Below are 25,106 nucleotides of genomic sequence, written 5' to 3'. Positions count from 1 at the left end.
TAACATTCCTTGTATCAGTATGTGAGTAACATTTATGTCATTTTAATTTTATGCCCCTAAAAACTATACTCATAATATTGGCATAATTTATAATAATTTTTCGCCTGGCAGGACCCTAATTCTGTCAGTTTTGTATTTGTAGCATTTACTTACCTTACCGGAGTCCCGAAGATGCGTATCAAATTGTAGTATGCGAAATTGGTCTTCCTAGTTAGAATAAATTTATTTTTATTTCTCTCGCTTAAATTGAGGTTATATATATATATATATATATATATATATATATATATATATATATATATATATATATATATATATATATATATTTATATGTATATATATATATATATATATATATATATATATATATATATATATATATGTATATATGCTCAGATTAATTTCCGCGGTCAGATAAATGAAAGTCACTAAGTTCTCGGGAAGAACCGCGTTGAGAATTTAATGCTCGACCATTTTGGAGCCATTTTCAAGATGCCCTAAGACCCATCGTCAGTGCATACAACTACCCCACTCAGAAATTGCCAAAACATCTCGCTTTATCCTTACAACCATTACCCGACAACGCCTCGTCCTTTGTCAAAAACTCTTTTCATTTCATTGATCTTCTGAAAAACATTTCTATTTCACCCTCAGATATACTAGTTAGTTTTGACATTGTTTCTTTATTCAACAACATTCCCATCCATGAAACCATTTCCATCTTGGACTCTAAACATCAAATCTCCCAAGACACATTATCTCTTATAAAACACTGCATGTCTAATACATATTTTTCATTACAAAATCATTTCTATCGTCAAATAAAAGGTGCCACAATGGGATTCCCCCTCTCTCCCTAGCTGATATCTACATGGAACATTTCGAAACAGTAGCCCTGTCCTCATCAAATCTTAAACCCATCTGCTGGTTGCGGTACGTTGATGACACCTTTGTCAATTGGCCCCATGGTAAAAAGACACATTTGATCTCTTTCTCACCCACCTGAATGGAATACATCCCAGCATTCAATTCAGGATGGAAGTTGAGTCTGAAGCGTCTTTGTCATTCCTTAATGTTCTTATTCAGAAAAACCCACCTCCCAGTTTTTTCTATTCCGTGTACCGGAAACCCACTCATACAAACCGTTATCTCAATGCCCAGTCACATCATCACCCCAAGCAACTCAATTCAGTTATCAACACTCTTATTTCGCGTTCTATAAGACTTAGCGACAACAATCACGGGTCATCCGAAATCAATTCAATAAGGCAAACATTCTTACAAAACGGCTACCACAAAACCCAAATCAATAGAATCATTCAAAAACATCTAAACTCCATTCCATCTAAAAAAGAAACCTTGCCGCCAGACCAACCCAAAATCTTTCTACCTTTTATTATAGGTGTCACTGACAAGATCTCTTAGCCCTCTAAACATCAAAACCATCTTCACCACTCACTCCAAGTTGTCCAATCTCGTCAGATCCGTAAAAGATCAAATCCCCAATGTGTGTGGGGAATCCCCTTGGTGTCTACGAAATACCTTGTTCCAGTTGCCCACGTTCATACATAGGATAACAAACCTACGAATCCATAATCGTATTTACGAACATTCTCTATCAGTCAAACATTCCGATACTACTAGCCCAACATCATATTCTGACAAGCCACAAAATAGATTTCGAAAAAGCAAAAACCATCGCTCCCATCCGCTCCTTAAAATCGAGAATTATTCGTGAAGCAATCGAAATTGAAAAAAGGCCCAACAGCTTAAATACGCGCGATGACGCTAAACGACTACCGGAAATATGGCGACCGCTACTTCAGTGATCCCCCACCCAACCCACACCGCTCAGGCCACGTCAGCTCAGACCACGTCAGCGCATACCGTTCCCGCGCATACTGATAGTGTAAAAGCGGCCACAGAGGATAAGACCGGTCGTCACTCGACACTGAGGAGTAGGCAGATTGAGACCTCAGTGCCGTTTGATGGTTCTTGTATTTATACAGAACACGATACTGGTATAGTCGGCACGTAATTTCGTTGGAAAATTTATAGGAACAAGAGCGAGTAAAATATTAGCAAATTGGCAACAATGTTAGAGTGACCAGTACTCTACTGAACAGTAGCGTAGATATCTAATTTTAAATTAAATAAAAGTTTTTATTTTTATTTAATTTTATTTACCAAAAAGTTTCATTTTCAATAAAGTTTAAATCAAAAATATCGGTGTTGTTAACTTCTGTGATATATCTAGGGAGTGATAACACTAATCAACTCGACTGAACAAAACTTATTATAAAATAATAATACCTATAAAAATTGTTAATAAATGTAATTATCACATAAAATTAAACACATTTTTTATGTACAAGTATTTTAGTATACAAACGTTTTATTAACCCAACTGCTCATAAGTTTTAAAACTTATGACCACATTTTATCCCTGATAACTTATTTATTGTAATCAGGAAAAAATAGAGAACTCATTTTTTAAATTATATACAGGGTGTTCTATTAAAGAACCACAACTTTGGTTTGACACCGTGTAAGAGAAGACTTAGTGCCTCAATAATTGAAGGGCTTGGAAGGTTAAGGTGCTATGTTACAAATAACTGAAAATGAGATAATCCAGGTTAAAGTTTTTTTGGTTGCATTTTTACAAGAACCTGTTAAAAAAACTCAAATTTTGAATCTAGAATCTTTTGGATAACAAAAGTTTTTGCGAGCAATTTTTTTCGAAAAATATACATTTTACCCTTTAAAAAAAATTCAAATATGTACATAGCACCTTTGTCCACCAACCTATTAGGATGTAGGGTATATGAAAACAAGTACATGGTGCTATGTGTAGATCAGAAGACAAGCCAAAGTCACAAATTAGAGTTATATTTTATTTAAAATAAATCAAAATAACATTCTGTTAGTCAAAGCAAAAATGGTATACAAACATGTAGGACGATACCCTTTTTAATTGCCCTGCAAAATTGCTTCGTAATACCATCCGTGTTTAAGGTTGTATACCATATTACATATGGCAATAACTGCTTGATGTTTTCTTTTTTCTCTGCAGGCAAACTGCCAATCTTCTTGTTTATTATTGGAACTACAAAGTTTGGGGATATAACACACATAGTTTTATTTTGTCTTGTTGGTAGACCTATAACGTCGAATATCCACTTTCTTGAGCGGCATATTGGGGTCGTAGCTATATTTAAATAGATAACTACCAAATTCATCTACCCTTATCCATTTGATGCCATCTCTAAATTGAACAGTCTCTCCAAGAAGATCCTTTTTCCGGTTTACTAGTTTTAGAGATGTAGCTAATACCTCAGTGTTCCTAAAATGGGGTTCCATATTTATAACCTGGTTTCCTTCGGTTGTTTGCAGTACTATAGGTCGATACTCATCTGGTAAGAATAAATTAGGCTGTTTCCGTAGATTCTTTTCGATGCGACCAAAGTCACGATCTGAGTCTAGGTAAGAGTGGCCCGTCTCTGGAAATTTATGGTCTATAGTTTTGAAGTACCCTTTCAAAATCATGCACTGATACAGGCAAATAATCTGGAAATTCTTATTTTGTCCGACACAAGAGTCGAACCACACTTGCAAATGTTTTTTTTCTCAAAGTGTTCTATCACTTTCAACCGCACTCAACAGTGAACTTGCAACTTCTATACTACCACGATTTGCTACGTCTTCTGTTCAGGTAAAAAATAGGCCTTTGTCTACATTTTTTGAAATTATATGCAGGCCGAGATTGTAAAACCACATCTGTCTTTTATAAAAAGCTTTTGATGTGGACAAACGAGGCAATGGCATAGTCTGTTGCAGATCCATAGTAACATATGCAACATCGTTCAACACATTGGCACTTTCCCTGTCAGCTTTTTGAGCCTCAAATGCAGATTTATAAAAATCAATATGTTCTTCTGAATATTCTCTACACTCAAATGTACTACATGTATCACTCTTAGGTTGTCCAATGGATAAATTGAACTGGTAATCATAAATAAATCTGTACATGGACTCTTTTACTAAGAATTCGTCTGAAACTTGGTCTAGTCTGCATTGTTCAATATAAAGTTTGTACATTTTAGGTACGGACAACAACGGTGATAAATATTTTTTGTTTGGATTGTTGGCTCTAGAATAATGAGACATCTCAGCAGGACGCGAAGCAATATGTTCCATAACATATGTTTTTTACATCTGGATCAAGTTTAGTAGACCTGTTGTTATGCTTGCCCCGTTTGTCTAACTCCGGCGCTGTCAAACCTTTTTTTATCTGGTTTTGGATAAGAAATACTTTCTTTCTGCCCATTTGGTACAATGACATTAGGGCTAATTTACAAATTGGCACATGAGTTCCATATACTGTAATACTGTACTTAAAAGATGTAGTTTTATGTCTGTTTGCACCCTTATGTTTTCGCTGAGGTTTACTTATGGAAATTGATTTAAAAAGAATTACATTTTTCCCGTTAATATCGTGTTTGTAGAGTCATTAAAAATTGATACTCTTGTATCCTGGTTAATCCTAGTTGAACATTTTAATCGACACTTCTCATTACAAATAATATTATCCTCATTAATGCGCTTCGCAGGAATCACTACACCTTTACGAGATAAGTAACTTTCTCCACATTCTCTTGCTTTAGCAGCCCCATTTTTTTTCCATTGTTGTTTGTTTTTCTGACGTTTCCTGGACAATTTTTGTTTTTTTACTTTTGGTTCTACAGCTAAATGAGCCTGGTCACTGTTAATAGGACTACTCACCACTCTATCTTCAACACACCTGCTGTTTGTAATTGAAATGGGAATTTGTACGTTTACCACATCACTTTCCGCATCAGACTGTGGATATATTTTTTCTGTAGAATTTGTACTTGTTGAAGGGGATTCTAGAAAACTAGTTTTATCTCGACAAGAAAGAAACCTTCTAGAAGAGGAAATGCGAGCACATCTTGTATAATCATCATCACCATTATCCTCACTATCACTAACGATATCTGAGTCCGGTACATATTCATCACTTGATGTATCATCGAAAATGCAACTGACATCTTCATTTTCACCTGAAATCAAACAAATATAGTAGTCTATATCATTGTTCTATAAGATTATAATTATAACATTGCGTTTATTTTGTTATTTGATAAAATATTGTCTACTTTAACTTTTAACATAACTTTAAAATCTTTGATGTGAGAAAAACAATATTTTAATTTATTTGTAATGGTAATTTACTGTAGTATATTATTTAAGGTTAGTTATTTCATTAAGCTTACCTTCATAACTGTCTTCTTTTGCCTGTTTAAGAGCCAATTCTAATATTTGTCTACTTCTTCTCATCTTGCACTTTATTTTACAACGTCAACAAAGCACAATGACTAAGTGGATGAAGGTGTTATGTGCATGCTGAAGACACATGGCACCTTCTCCTTCCAAACATTCTGCATATTAGTTTATCATAACCCCTTCACCAGCTGAATAAATACTAAGTTATGGCTAGAAGTGAATGGGAGATAGTGCTATGAGAAATAATAACACATAACTCCTTCATCCACATAGATATCTAAATTTTCAGGCAAATGTAACATAACACCTTCACCTTCCAAGCCCTTCAATTTTAAAATGGGTAAGAGGTCTAAAACTTTATGAACATTTTTTTTATATATCTAGCAGGTATTTTATAATAACCTAACCTGTACTTTGACTATTTTAAATTAAATACTTTGAACGTTTTTGTTTTATCATGAAGTGTGTTTGTACCCTATTTTCAAAGATGTATAAGCAAAACGAGAATATCTACAATTACAATAAAAATGAAGGTTTCAACTAACACCTAATTCGAAGTAAGTACTTACTAATCTACTCAGAATCACTGTTATAACTAGTATCACTCGTATCTTCTAAATTTATACTTAATTTGGTTAATGCTGGTAAATATTTAACATAGTCATTTTCCACTGCGATTTTTTTCCAGTTGTTTGCCATGATCTTTGTGACTTCTCTTCTAATTAACTGGAGAACAGTAGACGAAAATTTAGGAGCCACGTTTCTTCTTCTTATATTTCCTTCAAGTTGAGTCCGTATTAACTCTATTGGGTTCAATGTACAATAATAACTGCCTGGATGGCCTCAAAGTACAAATCTTTCTCAAATAAAAATTCTTGAATTTGTAACTTGTTTCAAGTAATATTTGGAATTTTCTCATTAATCTTGAATGATATGATGCGTTCTCCATGATAATCACACTATATTTAGGTAATCTCGGAAGAAGAGATTTTTCAAACCATGATTCAAAAATTAATCTTTCCATATCCTCATGATAATATAGAGACGCGCCTTTAATTTTTTTTTGCAGATATTAATAATACATCTTCGATCCATTTATTTTCTCTACCGCAGTGTAAAATTATAATTCTCTGTCTTGTCATGAGTATCACACCAGATCTCATCTAAATAAACAATATTTCGTTTCATTTTTCGATACTCAGTTATCTGTCTTATATAACTTTCTTAAAGAAATTATTCTAGTACTTTCCATTAGTGTTTGGCGCTTGTCTATAGTTTTCTACTTAAAATTATGGGTTTTAAGAAATCATCAAGTGTCGTTGCTGAACATGAGAGAATGTCCTTTTGAACATGAGAAAAAATATTAGCCGCATCCATTTTGTATATTGTTCTGGTTAAAGCTTCCTTTAAGTGCGGTTCTGTTTGTCTGAATTTGCCACAATCCTTTCTGCTCTGTCTAGAACAAGATGTTTCTCCTATAATCATCTATCAGGTTGCTTTGGGCACTCTGATAAAAAAAAAATATGTTTCTGCAATTGCCTCTGATTTAAACAATTCAGAACACAAAACTTCTGTTTTTTCTTCAAAACAACATTGAACGTTTACATCTACGGTTCATGAGTTGAACTTTTTTTATACTTCATTTCCATCATATTGATAGCTGAAAATTCTTTGTAAGTTATTCTGTGTAATTTTGTCTATAGTTGTAAGCATATCGATTTACTTTTAAATGAACTGATGATGTGTATGGATTTACATATGAAACCTTTTTAATAAAGGATTGAGAAAGAAGATCCCTTTGTTTTCTTCTCCAATTTTGTGACCGATATCCCTCCCATAAGCAGATATCCTTGTGAACTACATTTTGTATTTCAATTTACGGTTGTACTTCTTTTTCGATATGAGTTGATAGTAAAATAAAGTAGCAATCTGATTCTCGAAGCGCGAACATGTACCGACATTCAAAACGCTAGAGAACTTCTTTATCGTAAAACTACCTAATTAACTAGTAATTATCTTATCAGCATGAAAAAATTATGAAAGTGAAAAGTAACAAAAACTAAGTGATTGGTGAAACATACAAAAGAAATATGTTCCCTTCGGGGAACTTATTAGGATTTGATAATAATGGCCAACCATGGCCTGGATGTAACGGAGGATGCAATAGCACTAATCCAAGAACCTTGGATAAATAAGACCAAAATAACTGGTCTAATTTCCTAAACGGTCAAATTTTCAGCTTACCAAGCAATCAACAACCGAGAACAGCAATATATGTTCCCAGAAAAATCAAAGCCTCCCCCATGGCGCAGTTTTGCACCTCAGACGTAACTGCGGTTAAAGTGAAGTGCCCATGGGGAAAGGGCAAAAATAGAGAGTTGATACTAGCATCAGTCTACCTACCCTCAGATGCAGCCACCCTACCACCAACAAGGGACATGGAAGATCTGGTAGACCATTGTCTCAGTCAGAAGGTAGAACTTATTATCGGCTGCGATTCGAACTCTCACCACTTAGGCTGGGGCAGCAGAGGCAACAATGCTCGAGGTAAGTCTCTTTATGACTATATTATTATAAAAGATTTGTATATCTTAAATAAGGGCACCGAACGTACCTTTATTAATGTTCATAGCCAAACAGTCATAGATATCACGCTGGCAACAGCTGAAATATCGAATAAACTGGCAGGTATCGGAGGATATTTCTATGTCTGACCACCGCTGGCTAACCTATAATATTAGTCTGGAAAAAAGCCTTATCAAATCGCGCGACCCTAGGAGGACGGATGTGGAACTCTACAACCGACTCTTAGAAGATGCTCTGCGGAATGAAAAGGCTTCAACTCCAGGAACTAATACAGAATTGGAAAGGTATACGGTATCTATCCAAAACAAAATAAGTTATGCTTATAAAAAATCCTGTCAAATAAGAATGGTCCAAGAAAGTCGCAAAACCAACTCTTGGTGGTGCACTGAATTGGAACACCTTAGAAAGATAGAAAGAACAGCTTTTAATAGAGCGAAACGCACCAAACTCAAAGATAATTGGGATTCTTATCAATCAAATCTCAGAGAGTTTAAAAAAGTCTGCAGACAAAGACAAAGAGCTGCTTGGTGAACCTTCTGTGAGGAAATCAAAGATTTCCCGCATACTTCCAGGCTACAAAAAGCGCTCTCAAAGGACCCACATCGGCATGTCGGCATACTAACGAAGGAAGATGGGAACAAAACTTCCAACCTTCGCGAAAGTGCTGAGGTCCTGATGAAAACACACTTTCCCGGTTCTAGTGTCTCAACAGCACCAAACCGGATGGAAGAAGCAATCATACCCTCAACAAACGACTGGCATCTCGCCAGAACAATGATTAATGAGGAAAAGGTAAAATGGGCCATATCCTGCTTCACCCCTTTCAAATAACCAGGGCCTGACGGCATATATCCAGCCCTACTACGGTGGGGACTGGATATCCTTCTGCCGTACCTCCGTGGAAATATTCAGAGCCTCTTTGGTTCTGAGGTATATTCCTGGGAAGTGGAGAGAGGTACGTGTGGTCTTCATACCAAAAGCAGGTAGGATGGACTACACCCTACCAAAGGCTTTCCGACCAATTAGCCTAACATCCTTTCTGTTGAAAACGATGGAAAGGCTATGCGAGAGGTACATAAGGGATGAAGTTCTGGTTCATAACCCACTTCACCCAAATCAACATGCATATACTTCGGGAAGATCTACCGATTCTGCACTGCATTATGTAGTGGGAAGAATTGAAAGATCGCTGGATAATAAAGAATCCACCCTAGGTATATTCATAGACATTGAGGGAGCGGTTGATAAAACCACATTCCCAACTATCACCCAACAGCTCAACGTCAGGAATGTTCCCCTGGCCATAAGCGAATGGATATTCAGTATGCTCTCTAATAGAGCAATAAGCATAAATGTAGAAGACATTTCTGTTAGAGGCATGGTTACGAGGGGGTGTCCACAGGGAGGGGTGCTATCACCACTACTCTGGAACATAGTTCTAGATACCCTGGTTGACCAACTCAGCAGCAACGGTTTCTACATAATAGCCTATGCAGACGATATTGCTGTCCTGCAAAGCGGTAAGTTTAAGAACACACTATGTGAGAGATCACAAGTTGCTTTTCGACTAATAGAAACATGGTGCAAGGAACACTCATTATCTATAAATCCTAAGAAAACAGAGATGGTCCTCTTTACCAGGAAAAGAAGAATCACGGGCTTAATACCCCCAAGGATTCTAAACTACAGTCTAAATTTTTCTGACGAGGTGAAGTACCTTGGTATTACCCTTGTCAGGAAGTTAACATGGAACTCACACTTAGATGGTAGAGCTAAAAGAGCATATATTGCCTATGAGCAGCACCTGGGGCCTCACGCCCAGGGTGATCGCCTGGGTCTACACCGCTGTTATTAGGCCAATGCTAACTTACGGAGCTATTGCTTGGGTACCAAAAGTGCTACAGGCAACAGCGATTAACAAACTAAACCATATTCAGCGGATGGCTTGCATAAATATAACAGGTGCCATCAAAACAACACCAACTACTGCAATGGAGTTGATCATTGGCATCACGCCTCTAGGTATATATGTCAAAGAGGTGGCGCTAGTGATAATGATGCGACTGCGCTCAGCTGGTGCAAACCTTGATGTAGGAATGGGACAATTCGAAACTCGTTTCTGGCGGGGAGAGCTGGATGCGTTACCACTTCTACAGGCAAGCTGCGACTCAATTGAACCAAAGTTTGTCTTTAACAAACCCTATAAAATTGAAACAAGACAGTGTATGGAGACAAACGTGGCAAATGCCTATTGCATATACACCGATGGCTCCAAAATGAAAGAAAGCTCAGGATGCGGGATATACTCCAGATCACTGAACCTAAGAATAAAGTGGGGTATGGGCAAAAATGCCAGCGTAGTTCAGACAGAACTGACTGGTATCTCCATAGCCGCAAAAGAGATAACCCAAAAAGGTATAGCAGGGAAAACTATAATGATCTGCACAGATAGCAGACAAGCGCTACTAACCTTGAATAGACCACGTGTCACATCAGGTTTAGTAATGGAGTGTCACGAGTCACTAACTCAAGCTTCGGATGGTAATACCATCATCCTGAGGTGAGTTAAAGGACACAATAGGAATAAAGGCAACCGCATTGCTGACCAATTATCTAGGAAGGCGGCAGGCCTAAGACTCTTAGGACCTGGGGATCTATTTGGTTGATCAACTACAACAATCGCGGAAATTGTCAAATGTCACTCCCATATGCAAACCGTAAAAAGATGGGAAGAAGGGAAAGGATGTAAACTTGCCAGGGTAACACTAAGTAACCTTGAAGAGTCAACATCAAAGAAGTACTTGGGAATTGACCAGGAAAAATCTACGTTTGGCAGTTGGTTTTTTAACTAGTCATCACAAGGGTTTTAAAGTTCGCAACATAATTAATGTTAGACTTAGAGTTACCAAAGAACCATTGCCCTTATTCTTTGTCGATATAGAGCCAAATGAAAACAACAAAAACATATTTAACCTGCAAGTCCTACGAAACTGCATAATAACACTAGAACCACCTAGCAATAGTGCAATGCACAAGGTGTCAAAATACGGGCACTCAAAAAGTTACTGCCTGAGGCCATTCGCCTGTGTTAAATGCGGTGGATCAAATGACACAAAAACCTGCAAAAAAAGCACGCGACACACCAGCAACATGTGCCTTATGTAATGGCAATCATCCAGCAAACTATAAAGGATGTGCTATATATAAAGACCTAGTAAATTCGAAAAACAAAAATATAACAAGCAGCATTCCTGTACCTAGAGAAGACAACAACAATAATTCAGACCTTCCAAATAAACTTACAGAATTCCTCAACGAATTTAAAAATATTGTTATGTTTTTATTATTCTTCTAATTTATTGTTTTCATTATTAAAGGTTCTATTTATAACACTTAAAAATTTATTAAAGTCTTTATTACTAATCTATCTTACACGAACAATTATACAATTTACGGGCGTTACATTTTAAAAAACGCGGCGCGATCTTCAGAAACTAACTGTTCTCCTTAAATAAAATGTCCCATTTATATATAAAATACCGTTATCTAGAAGGATCGATGACCTTCTCCATTAGAACGGGATCCCATCGAATAGACCGGTCTTTCGGCGAAGGGACTAGAGGTTGGTCGACGGCTGAAAGTGGTTTAACTGAGCGCCGAAATAACTAGAACAGAAAATATATTAGCAATAAATATGTTTACAGTTTTGAGTCATATGACACGTCATTATTTATGGTAACATTGCCCCCCTCTTAAAAGATGGTTCCTCCTGGAACCTTGTCGGGACTGGAACTGGAACGGTATGCAGGTATCGGCAACTGGACCCTCTTTTACAACTTCCAGTTGTATAAAAATGACAAGGGACGGTTTTCTCTCCGCACCACTAACTATGCGGATTGCAACAGACTAACACCTGGACTTCGGTGTCTTTAAAGATCTCCACCATACTTCGGATAACCCTCCAATCTAATTGGCGGCACTCTAACTTTGGCATGGCTAACTTTTGCACGTCGGACTGTAGTACGTGCTCTCTCAATTGAAGTAAGGCTTCCCATACATCTCGGTAGGTAGGTTGGTCACGGGCAGTGTCTTTTGTTACCAGGTAGAAAAGATAACGTGATGCTTCTTGGAGTTTCAAGGCTTTCCCAGGAGCTGGCACTTGGCATTGTAGTTCTGCAACTCGACCGAACTTCCTTCGAAAGACGGATGCCAACCCTGGTGCGTCTTTGATACTGGCCGGGATGGTAAGGGCCAGCGAGTAGTCATCGGGGAGCGCTAGTAGATCTTGCTTTTCTTCAGTGGTAACACCATGTCTTGCTTTACCGGTACCTCCATAGGCACCTATGAATTCCTCTAACGTGAGGTCAGACACATCTTGGACTTGGTTTACTTCCACTTCTTCATCTACGTCTTGGTCACCTTCGAAAGACGCCAGCCGGTTATGGTGTACTATCATGGGCTTTCCCCTCGGAATCTTGCTTATTCGGTAGATGACATCGTTGATTTTCTCCATAATGAGGTATGGACCTTCCCAAAACTGCTGCAATTTGGGAGAACAACGTTTTCGCTTCTAGGGATTATAGAGCCAGACTTTGTCGTTCTTCTTAAAGCAATCCTTTTCGGCTTGTGTATCGTACCGTTTCTTCATTCGGTCGCCAGCGATCTGAAGGTGGGAACGGACCAACTCATGTACATCGTCCATTCTTCTTCGTAATTCGATCACATAATCTTCACCTGCTACATCTTCTTCAGGTCGACACCCAAACTCTAGATCACAAGGTAGTCGCATTTCGCGTCCGAATAGGACTCGGGCTGGTGTCTGGCCTGTTGATTCCTTAACAGCAGATTTGTAGGCCATTGTGAAGAACGGAAGATATTGGTCCCAGTCTCGCCGATGATCGGACACCATCTTTGTCAAATACTTGCCAACTGTCCTATTCATTCGTTCTACCATACCATCCGATTGCGGATAATACGCGGTAGTTCTTGTTTTCTTCATGCTTAGTCTATCACATCTTCCTTGGAATAGATTGTTTTCGAAGTTCCTTCTTTGGCCACTATGGATCTCCAAAGGCACTCCAAATCGGCTGATATAGATCGAGATCGGTCTTCTGGTCTGGAGGTGCGTAAATCTCGACCCACTTAGTGAAGTAATCCATTACTACCAACATGTACTTGCCTCCATTTTCACTTTCTGGAAATGGACCAGCGATGTCCAAAACTATTCTTTCAAACGGGCTTCCAACATTATATTGTCTCATATGAGCTCTCCTTTTTCGGTAAGGCCCGTTACTCGTAGCACAAATAGTACATTTCTTACACCAGTCTTTTACGTCGTCGGAACTGTTCATCCAATAAAACCGTTCCCGAATTCGCTGAAGGGTTTTCTTTACACCAAAATGCCCTCCTGATGGACTGTCGTGTAACTGACGAAGTACTTCGGCTATTCTGCTCTTTGGGATCACCAACTGTCTTCTCTTCTCTGAACCGTCATCATTTTCCAGACTCGTTTGAGCAAGCCATCTTCCAAGATAAATGAGTCCCACTGGGCCCAATACGTCTTAACTACTGAGCATAGGTTTGATATTTCTTGCCAAGGTGGTCGACGGTTTTCCTCTTTCCATTTTCGAATTTTCTGGACAACTGGATCTCTCTCTTGTTCTTCCTTTATCTTGGTAGGCGTCCAGTCGTCGTTGACCATCGTTGTTCTTAGCACTGCTGCTTCCTTGGATTCCGTTTTGTTGCAGTGGGAACACTCTGCTGGACATGGCCTTCTGGAAAGAGAATCAGCGTTTCTGTGGCTAACTCCGGCCCGGTGGTCAATCTTGAAATCGTATTCTTGGAGTCGTTCGATCCATCTGGCTATCTGACCCTCTGGATTCTTAAACTGCATCAACCACTTAAGGGCGGCATGGTCGGTTCGGATTAAAAACTTCCCTCCATAGAGGTATTGATAGAAGTGCTCTACTGATTTAACTACTGCTAGAAGTTCTCTTCTCGTGACGCAATAATTCCGCTCAAGCTTTGAAAGAACTTTACTAAAATATCCAAGGACTCGTTCCTGTCCTCCTTGAATCTGAGATAGTACTCCTCCAATTCCCACATTACTTGCATCTGTATCTAAGATGAACTCTCCTTCTGGCAGTGGATATCCTAAAATTGGTGCTGTGATTAAATGCTTTTTCAAGGTCTCAAAGGCATTTTGGCAGTCTGTATATAAGCGGTAATCTCTTGCTTCCTCTGTAAGTCGCGTTAATGGCTTAGAAATATCTGCAAACTTCTTAACAAACCTCCGGTAGTAAGTACATAGTCCAAGAAAACTTTTCACTTGATGTTTGTCCGTTGGTTCCGATCATTCCTTAATGGAATCGATTTTTCCCTTATTCACGGCCACTCCTTTACTGACAATATGACCCAGTTAATAGACTTTACCTTGAAATAGCTGGCACTTCTTGGGGTTTAACATCAATTGGGCACCTTTAAGTCGATTAAAAACGTTTTCTAAATTCTTCAGATGATCTTCCAATGTCTCCCCCAAGACGATTATGTCATCTAGGTAAACCAGGCATGTTTTCCAAGATAACCCTCTCAACACATTTTACATAAGCCTCTCAAATGTCGCAGGAGCATTACAGAGTCCAAATGGCATAACGTTGAATTGCCACAATCTAGATCCTGTGGTGAAGGCTGTCTTTTCTTTATCTACTGGGTCCATTTCTACCTGCCAGTATCCAGACTTCAAATCCAAAGTAGAAAACAATTTACTTCCAGCCAATGTGTCCAATGTGTCATCGATCCGAGGCAGAGGATAACTATCTTTCTTGGTAACGTTGTTCAGCAAACGGTAATCCACACAGAACCTTGTCGTTCCGTCTTTCTTCTTAACCAGGACCACCGGAGAGACCCATGGGCTCGCAGAAGGTTCTATCACCCCGTCTTTCTTCATTTCCTGAACAATCGTTTCAGCTTCCTCTCTTTTCGCCTGTGGTAATCGTCGAGCTGTTTGACGAATTGGCTTAGCATTACCAGTATCAATTTTATGCTTAACAACGGTAGTTCTTCCCGTCTTTCCTCCTTTCGGTACGAAAATATCACGATACTGCCGAAGAAATTCCCTTAATTTCCTTTTCTCAATCTGATTCAGAGACTGTCCTGCAACTGCAACCATTTGGTCGAATTTGTCGTTGGAATTATCAGATGTTGTCGCCTGACGGATTATGGATGTCACAGGTACACAAGTTCCTACTTTTGTCTCTTTCTTTGTGGTCACTGGGTAGTCGTTGACATTGATAAGTCTCACAGGGATTTCCTTAGCCGAAGTCACCAATTCCTTTCCAATTACGATTCCATGACCAACCTCATCGTCGTGGTTCCAAGGCTCCATCATAACAGGTCTCCCTTAGTCCACAATTCCCTGTAGCCGCGCTACTATGATCGTTTCGCTTCTCGCAGGCATGACTGTATCTTCTTTAATGGCTGCTTGCACAGTGTTGTCATTATGTGGATGGAGAAATACCTCCTCGTTGCCAACTTTGATTACCTTATTCTTAAAATCCAATTGGAATCCATGCATATTCATTACGTCCATTCCTAATATAACATCCTCTTCGATGTCAGCAACTATAACAGTATGGACAAACTTTTCTGCTCCAATTCCCAATTGTACCTGGATTTCTCCATGAATGTTGGCATTTTCACCTGTAGCGGTCCGAAGTCGCAACCTCGTTGGTAACAGTTTCTTACGGCTGTTTATAACTGTCGGGCGTATAATGGTTCTGGTCGCTCCGGTATCCACCAACAACGTATGCTTTTTACCATTTATTTCTCCATCTACATATACACTATCTTCACGACATTTCAAAGAAGCTATTAGTATGAGAGGGTCTTTGGAAAAGTTCTGGGTCGAAGCTGCCCCCCTAAGGCCGACCCGTTCTAGTTTTCCTGATGGTGAGTTTCTTGATTTGCGTCGTACCTAGGGTGCTTACAGGAGCTTCTTACGTGTCCTATTTCGCCACAATTCCAGCATCTGATGGTCTTCGTTTTCTTGTATGTCATGCTTTTTATCATATTAACGAGCTGGTCAAGTTTATCTTCATCTCCTTCCTCTTTTACAGTCCTTACTTTACTGTACCCGCCAGAGGCCTGCGTAGCTGACTCGTATTCGAGCGCGGCGGATAAGACATCAACCAGCGTCTTGTGACGAGCTAATCGCAGTGTTCTCTGCATTTCATGATCACGAAGACCATCAATAAACGTTTGAACGGCCAATTGTTCCATCATGTCTTCGGGAGCTGTTGGATAAGCGTATCGTACTAATCTGGCAATATCTACCTCATATTCTTGAAGAGCCTCATCTTTCTTCTGTCTACGATTTTTAAGCCGCGACTGATATACATGCTCCAAATGTTCGTGGCCATATCGCATATTTAACCTCTTCTTGATTTGTTCGAAATCATCGGCCTCCTCTACGGCTATGGTCTGAAGCACATCTAAGGCATCTCCTCGAAGAGCGATTGTCAGGTTTACAGCCTTTTTTTTCCAGACCATCCATTCGCTCTTGCAGCTGATTCGAACTGTTTCATGTAGTTGTTCCATGACGATTTTCCGTCGAAAGTTGGGACTTTCACATGGACAGAACCTCCACTTCCTTCAAATTTCGGCCGTATTTCCAACTTACATTTCGTCTCGTCTTCTTTTGTCTCTATTGTAATCGGGTTGTTTCCTCTCTCTGCTGTCCCTGTTTCTTCCATCTTCCTTTCCATCTGTTTCATCTTTTCTTCGAAGGCCGACATATCGGCAGCAACTTGGTTTTTTAACGAAGATATTCTATCGTCGAGGGCAGAGATCTCAGAAGTTACTTTAGAAATGTTAGCAGAAACTTTACTTTCCAGAGACGGAATCTCGTTAGAAACTTTGTTTTCTAATGACGCGATGTCGCCAGAAACTTTGGCTACATCACCAGAAACTTTGGCTACATCAGAAGAAACTTTCGAAATATCGTCAGAAACTTGGTTCTCTAGTTTCGAAATATACGAGATGACAGCATCTTCGAATATATAAGTTTCTGGATTAAAACCTTCCTCCAAAGCGTTTTTTAGTCTTTGGACTAACTCAGCCTTTTTTCCGGTAGAAGCTAATTCTCTATCCTCGAGATGTCTTTTTAAATTCGTCACTGTGAGCTCATAAATCGTCGCCATTTTCACAATTTAAAAATATTCTCTTCGGAACAACACTTGTTATGACTTTATTATAAGTCTAATTTACTTTGATTTCACTTCCGACACCATTTGTAGTAAATGTATTAATTGTTATGTCTTTATTTAATTTATAATTTATTATATTGTTCTTATTTTAATTTATTAAAAAGCACGATAATTTATATCAATAATTTATTTGATTAATAATTACATAATTTATGTATCCGAACGCCACATTTAAATCGCGACCGCGAATCTTCAAATCTAACTATTTCTCCATATAAAATGTTTCATTATATACATAAACTGCCGTTATCTCGAAAAATAGACAATCCTCTCGACCAGACTGAGCGGCGAAAATCGTAACGGTAAACTGGTGTTCACATCGGCTGGCCTCCAGAAGTTTCGAACTGTTGTTTTTATAACAAAGGGTGTTGTCAGGTAGGCATTACCTAGAAAATACTCGAATGAATAAGGATATTAGTGATAAACATGTTTACCGTTCTGAGTCATACGACACGTCACCATCTATCGTAACAATAGGTTGGAACACCTAGTGGATAAAATTCCAAACGAGAAAAGAAGACGTGTTGAAAGATTTTGCAAAAGTTCAACATGCACGATGTGTAAAAAATGTAACTTAGGTCTCTGTATTGATTGTTTCGTTACCTATCACACAAACCAAAATGTTTAAATTTCTTTTTCATTATTTTTAGTTTTTAAATAAATAGAACTGTTTACAGATATATTTTGTATTTTTTGCATCCATTAGCTCCTAGCGTTACATACATGTAACATCATATACTGAGTGATTTATAAATCCGAATGCGTAAATTCATTTATTTTTTTATTTATTAATTTTTTTTAATAAAGCTGCCCCCAAAAAAATATTAGCATCACATTAAAAACTGCGAAAAAATAATCTGAGCACCAATGGATTAATATGCAAAGATTTGCTTTCATGACAAACTAAAAAATTATAAATAAATACAATTTTAAGTTTTATGGATCAGCTCATTTTCATATTAGTCTTCTTTTAAATAAAGTCAACTTTAATATATAATTAATATTTCAAAAAGTTTGATATTTCATTTCGACATATGACAGTCAGTACCTATTATCCTTTTCTGTCAATTGGTACATAACCAAAATTTCCATAACCATAACCACAACCATAAATTCTGTTTTGTTTAAAGGTTAAACTCAATGTAAATAATGTTGATTAACATTAGGATATTTTGATCTATAATCATTGTTTTATAATAATTGTTACAAATAGTGCCAATGTAAGGTTGATTGTTAAATTTTGATAATTTTATTTGTAATAACTGATAATGTGAAATAATAATAAATATGTAATGTTTCTTTTTGTTGTTGTTTGTTTGTGTTAATATGACTGCGGACACTAAATCCATTCGCCAATATTTCGCTGTAAACCAGGAGTTTAAAATTATTTCCTTTAAAAAGATTTTGATCCTTAAACATTTTTTTAGGAAAGAAAAGTCTTTCTTTCTATCCAAGAGGATTTATTTAAACGGCGTCTAATTTAAATAGTTTAGGAATCTTCTTGTGTTTGTTGCCCAGAAAATCTCTGTAAATATTTTTTTATTTCTTTTTTGGTGTAGTTTGCCAGTTCCTCAAATAAAGACACTTATTCACAACCCAGCTCTCCAACCAAAACCGTTCGCAAACGTTTCAGTTTATTTGCTTACCCTATCTACAGTCCACTAATTGTTCATTTCCCCCTTTCACTCCCCTATAAGCAATTTATATTGTTACAAGTGACACCCAATGTGGTAGGTAGGCAAATTAAATTGTTACACCATTAGTCTCACGTAGACTCTATGTAGAAATAGGGACTGTATTTTGGTAGAAGAACCTAATGTTAGAACAATAACAACAGTATCCATGTTACCAGCATGGAACTTAAGGTCAAACATGTCTTTCCCAATGATGATGTGAAAATTGAATTAATGACTCCGATTAAGAATTATACGTCGATAACTATACCTTTCCGTAAATGGGAGCTCAATGAACTACTTTTACCTACAAAAGGATCTCGACGTGAGTTATGGAGTGTAAAGACAACTTCAGCTGTTGAACGTCCACGCTATGTCATTGTAGCTATTCAAACTTCTAAACGAGATGACATTCACGCTGATCTTACGTTCGATCACATTAGAATGTCCAGCATACGAGTGGTCATTAATGGAGAATATTGGCCTAACAAGAGAATGCAATTAGATTTTGCAAAAAATAACTACGCCATAGTTCACTATAATTATACCGAATTTTAACTAAGTTATGCTCATTCCAGAACAAAACATCCCATCTTAGATTATACTGCATTTAAAAAATATACACTGTTTGTTTTTGACTGTTCCAAGCAGGATGATACGCATTAAGATCAGGAACCGTTGATGTTAAATTGGAAATAGAAGCAGATGAAGGTTTTCCAGCAGGCACGCGAGTGTACTGTTAATTGTTCACGACAGCCTACTCGAATTCTTTCATCTAACAGAATTTGTAAAAAATATCATTTAAAAATAATAAATAAGTTGAATGAAGTGTTAGTAGCAAACAAGCAATTGTCATTAGAATAGCGTTTTGATGGATGGTTTGTTCTCAAGGAACTCAGTATCGAAATTGGATTTAAACGATGTTATTACATATTTATAGCTCCGCAACCGTTTGCTACTAGAGCTATTCCTTCAGCAAAACTTTTATCATCCAATCGAGGACTGCGAGGCTGAAGAAATCCCGCCGATCACGGAAGATCAACTGATGAAGGCGTGTAATAAAGTAGGAAATAATAAAGCTCCAGGCTTAGATGGAATCCCAAATATCGCTTAAAAGCAGCCATCAAAGAATCACCGGCAATGTTACTGGAGGTTTACAAGTCATGCCTCAAGGAGGGTACTTTCCCGCACATATAGAAGCATCCAAGATTGGTGCTTCTCCCAAAAGGGAAGAAACCACCAGAGGAACCATCATCTTACCGTCCACTCTGTATGCTAGATACAGCTGGCAAGATATTAGAATGGATAATTCTTCAAAGAATCGAAGCAGCAGTTGAACCTTTGCTCAACAGCAATCAGTATGGTTTTCGAAAAGGACACTCAATACTCTATGCGATTGATCTTGTCGTTAAGACAGCTAAGGTGGCGATCGCAGGGACTAGATGGAAGAGGGGTACGAAAAATAATTGTCTGGTGGCCACATTGGACATCAAAAATGCTGTCAATTCCGCAAACTGGAACTGCATTATGCGAGCTTTAACCGAAATGAGAGTACCGGCATATCTAAGGAGGATAGTGACTAGCTACTTCACTGATCAAAAGTTAGATATCGATATTAACGATACACAGATGGAATTCAGAAAAGAATTAGGTACAAGATAAGCTCTCTTTGCCTTAAACGTCCTAACACAGAGATGTCTAGATGTTAACCAAGAGGTACACGCCTGCTTTATAGACTTTGAAAAGGCCTTTGACCAAGTACGCCACAATATACTCAAAGCAATCCTGGAGGGTAAGAACAGTGACACCAGAGACATACAAATAATATTAAATCTGTACTGGAATCAGCGAGTTAATATAAAAATAGAAGACCAAACATCAGACGAAATAGAAATACGTAGAGGAGTACGACAGGGTTGTATATTGTCACCGCTCTTGTCTAATATCTACAGCGAACAAATATGCCAAGAAGCTCTCTCACATGCAAACGAAGGGATAACAGTCAATGGAGAAGTTACCTACCTTTATAAAAATGAAAAAATTATTTTGTAATCGTGATATGAGTATTCAGCTACGAACTATAATGTTAAAATGCTATGTATTCAGTACTTTGCTTTACGGTGTTGATGCATGGACTCTTAAACAGAAGAATGTTAAAAATCTTGAAAGCTTTGAGATGTGGTGCTACCGCCGTATACTAAAAATAAGTTGGGTGGATAAAATTACAAATGAAGAGGTAATACGAAAATAAATAACGATCCAGAAGTTATATTGAATATAAAAAAGAGAAAACTTGAATACTTTGGCCACCTGATGAGATGACAAAAGTAAACATTCCTACAAAATATAATGCAAGGAAAAATCCAAGGACGCAGAAAAATCCAAGAAATTAAAGAGAGTGGTTTGGCTGTACCATTAACGAATTATTCAAAACAGCAGTAAATAAAATTAGAATCGCCCTAATGATGTCCAATCTCCGATAGGAGAGGCACTCAAAGAAGAAGAAGACTTCACTGATCGACTTTTCAAGTATGACACAAAGTCTGGTCCGAAGGAATATAAAATCACTGGAGGAGTACCACATGGTTCTGTACTAGGCCCTCTTTAGTAGAATATTATGTATGATGGGTTGCTAAAACTAGAATTATCAAGAGATGCTAGGTTCGTGGCATACGTCGATGACGTGGCTGTTGTGATCGTCGCAAAGCACCTTGTCTCACGTTCGGACATCATCTTCGAGAGAATCTGCCAGTGGATGAACACAATTAATTTAAAACTAGCAAAGTACAAAACGTAGGCAGTGCTTATTACTAGTCGTAAACAGGTGGAAACCGTAATACCGAATGTTGGTGACCCAAAACAAATCCGGAAGAACACTTTGTTGGCAAAGGGAGTCAACTACATCTACATTGTACTTACACACCTATACGGCACGGCACACACGCGCACGCACACACACACACACACACACACACACACCACACCACACCACACCACACCACACCACACCACACTACATCATACCACATCACACACCACTTCACATTCCAAATTACATAATTACAAACTATTCTATTTCAGGTTTCTTCTCTCTGTCTCCTTTCACCCTCTCCCCCTTTTCCTCTTTCACTATTGTACTAGTGTTGGATACTGAGTTATTCATGTAGAATTACATCACTATATGTGACTGGATTACTTTTGTAATAATTATATCCTCGATTTTAACTGTTCTCTTCTTATGCATCTCCAAATAGGTTTGCTAGGTTCTATTGTATGTATCCCATAATTATATATTATTCTTTCCTTTTTTTCTTTCATCATATATTCATACATTCCATTAAGTCAATGTCACTGTAACATTTTTTTTAATTTTAGGAATGACAGATCGTCCCCAGAAAAACGAAATCACGCCCTCGAGGTTGTCAAGCCTAACTGGATTTCAAATAAAAATTCTTCGACATGCCCTTCGTATAAATCTTTGTTGGCAAAGGGAGTCAACTACATCTACATTGTACCTACACACCTATACGGCACGGCACACACGCACACGCACACACACACACACACACACACACACACACACACACACACACACACACACACACACACACACACACACACACACACACCACACCACACCACACCACACCACACTACATCATACCACATCACACACCACTTCACATTCCAAATTACATAATTACAAACTATTCTATTTCAGGTTTCTTCTCTCTGTCTCCTTTCACCCTCTCCCCCTTTTCCTCTTTCACTATTGTACTAGTGTTGGTTACTGAGTTATTCATGTAGAATTACATCACTATATGTGACTGGATTACTTTTGTAATAATTATATCCTCGATTTTAACTGTTCTCTTCTTATGCATCTCCAAATAGGTTTGCTAGGTTCTATTGTATGTATCCCATAATTATATATTATTCTTTCCTTTTTTTCTTTCATCATATATTCATATATTCCATTAAGTCAATGTCACTGTAACATTTTTTTTAATTTTAGGAATGACAGATCGTCCCCAGGAAAACGAAATCACGCCCTCGAGGTTGTCAAGCCTAACTGGATTTCAAATAAAAATTCTTCGACATGCCCTTACTAAATTTCCAAGTGCCAAAAGAGTTGTTTATTCTACATGTTCAATAATGTCTGAAGAAAACGAAGATGTTGTGCGCCAAGTATTGGAAACAAATTACAATTTTAAGTTAATTTCAGCTAGTCAATTTGTTGGTGAAACATGGCATAGTTTCGGTTCATCCGATTATGGAGATATAGGAAAGTTCTGTCTGTATGCAAAACCTCATTCTGATTATACTAATGGATTTTTCGTAGCGATCTTTGAGAGATTACAGGAAGCTGAAGAAAATCAATTTTTCAGTACTAGAATCTTTAATTTTAAAAAGCATGTCCAAGAAAACGAAAAATGGAAGTTAAAGAAACAAAGAAAATATAAGCAGAATTTAATCGATAAAGAATTTAGTGAAAACCACGTCCATAAAACAGAAGATAAAAAAGAAAAGAAGAACATACAAAATGTTTATATAAATGAAGATTGCGAACAAAACGATAAATGTCGTAATGGTTCCAAAAATCCCAATCAGAATGAAGTTATTTCGAAATATAAACAAAAAAAGAAGAAACATTATACAGGTGATACTTTAACCGAAAAAAAATATATACTAGATAAAACTGCAAGTGACAGGAAGATACGGAAGTTTGATGAAGAATCAGAGAAATGTGAGAAAATAAGTATATTACAAAATGGAGAAAATCGGAAAATAAAAAGAAAAAAGGAGTTAACAAAAAGTGAGATATCTTCGGTAGCAGATCATGATAATTTGAAAAGTATGCAATTAAAAAAATCGAAAAATAAGACGACTAAATCGTCTGAAAAATTAGAAAATCTATCACAAGAACGTATTGATCAAACATCAATTATTTCGAACAATAAAAAGAGTAAAAAGTTGAAACAAGCAGAAGTTGCTCTAGAACGAGGTATTGTCATAAATGATCAGCTTGCAGAAGTTACAAGTGAATCAAAAATCAATACAAAAAAGAACAAAGAACAAAAGAACGTTTACGAAATGATAAATGTAGATAAAAAAACAAAAATAATTTCAAAAAAAGAAAAAAGAAATAAATTTGTGAATTAGCAACTAAAAACATAAATAAATAAATCAAGTTTTAAATGGACCTTGTTTTATCCATTTTATTTGTTTTTTAAAAAAATAAAATTTAGGTTTCGTAAATTTTGCTCCGTGTTGAATTTATTTTGACAATAAAACCATGAAGTTAACTCGCAATAAAATAAAGAACAATCTCCAATTTTAATGATAAAATTGTGAAATTATTTTTTTGTGACATATTAAATACTATATTTTCTGATAAACTCACACATCAAATGGTGAAATTTGATCTAACACTACTGCTCTCCTTAATCCCGAGGATGTTACACCTGCATAAACTCTGTACAGCGAGGGTTATTGAATGAGTGCTATTCCTAGTGTCAGCTCGGACAGTCTTCTCAGAAATCCACTTGAGGCTGCCCTACAGATTAAGCACGAATAATTCCAACCATGGTGGGTAATAACCAGAGAAATAGTTACTCCCATTTCTCTGGAGTGCTGTCTTCTTAGGAGGTTGGCTATTTTAATTTTCGATGTTGATTCTTCTATCAAGAATTCGGCCTTCGGCCAACAGATCTCTTCCTTGAATCTTTCCATGTATCCTGAATCTCAAAATTTTATAATTTGGTCCCCTCATTACTTGGCCTAGGTATTCCAGTTTTATTGTTGTATAGAGGTGATTAGTTCATCAGCTCCATATATTAATATTGAAAATATGTGACATCGAATGGTACGTAGTCTGATTTCCAAATTAGGATTTCTACACGTTAGGAGTGGCTCATTCGTGTAAATGCTGATTTGACAATCTCTATTTGGCTGTTTATTTATGCAGTATGATCATTGATTTCATTGATCAAAGTTCCCAAGTATTGATATTTTTCTAGTTGTTCTACCACGTTATTATAATTATCAATATGTGGTGAATATTTTGTAGTCTTTTGTAATTAGTATATATTTCATATTTTTTTTTGACGTTTATAGTAATTCCCATCTCAGCACTATTCATACCTAAGCTTTCGATTATATGTTGTAGATCTTCTATACTCGTTGCATTGATCACAGTGTCATCTGCATATCGTAAGTTGTTAATTAATTTTCCGTTAATGGTAACTCACGCTTTGATGTTATGAGCGTGGTTTTAAAA

General features: G+C 37.3%; 1 protein-coding gene across 1 annotated transcript in view; it reads left to right on the top strand.

The window, feature by feature from the left end:
* The window catches only part of Nsun5 (Nop2/Sun-like domain containing protein 5), a 240,885-nt gene extending 216,856 nt beyond the window's left edge, over positions 1 to 24,029 (top strand). The window contains exon 5 of the mRNA XM_072523213.1: positions 22,842 to 24,029. Within this exon, the coding sequence (XP_072379314.1) occupies positions 22,842 to 23,989 (1,148 nt within the window). The 3' untranslated portion in view covers positions 23,990 to 24,029. The remainder of the gene's footprint in view (positions 1 to 22,841) is intronic.
* Positions 24,030 to 25,106: the final 1,077 nt, after the last annotated feature.

This window comes from Diabrotica undecimpunctata, chromosome 2, assembly GCF_040954645.1.
Source record: "Diabrotica undecimpunctata isolate CICGRU chromosome 2, icDiaUnde3, whole genome shotgun sequence".
NCBI lineage: Eukaryota > Metazoa > Arthropoda > Insecta > Coleoptera > Chrysomelidae > Diabrotica > Diabrotica undecimpunctata.
This window is presented reverse-complemented; position numbering and strand designations above follow the sequence as displayed.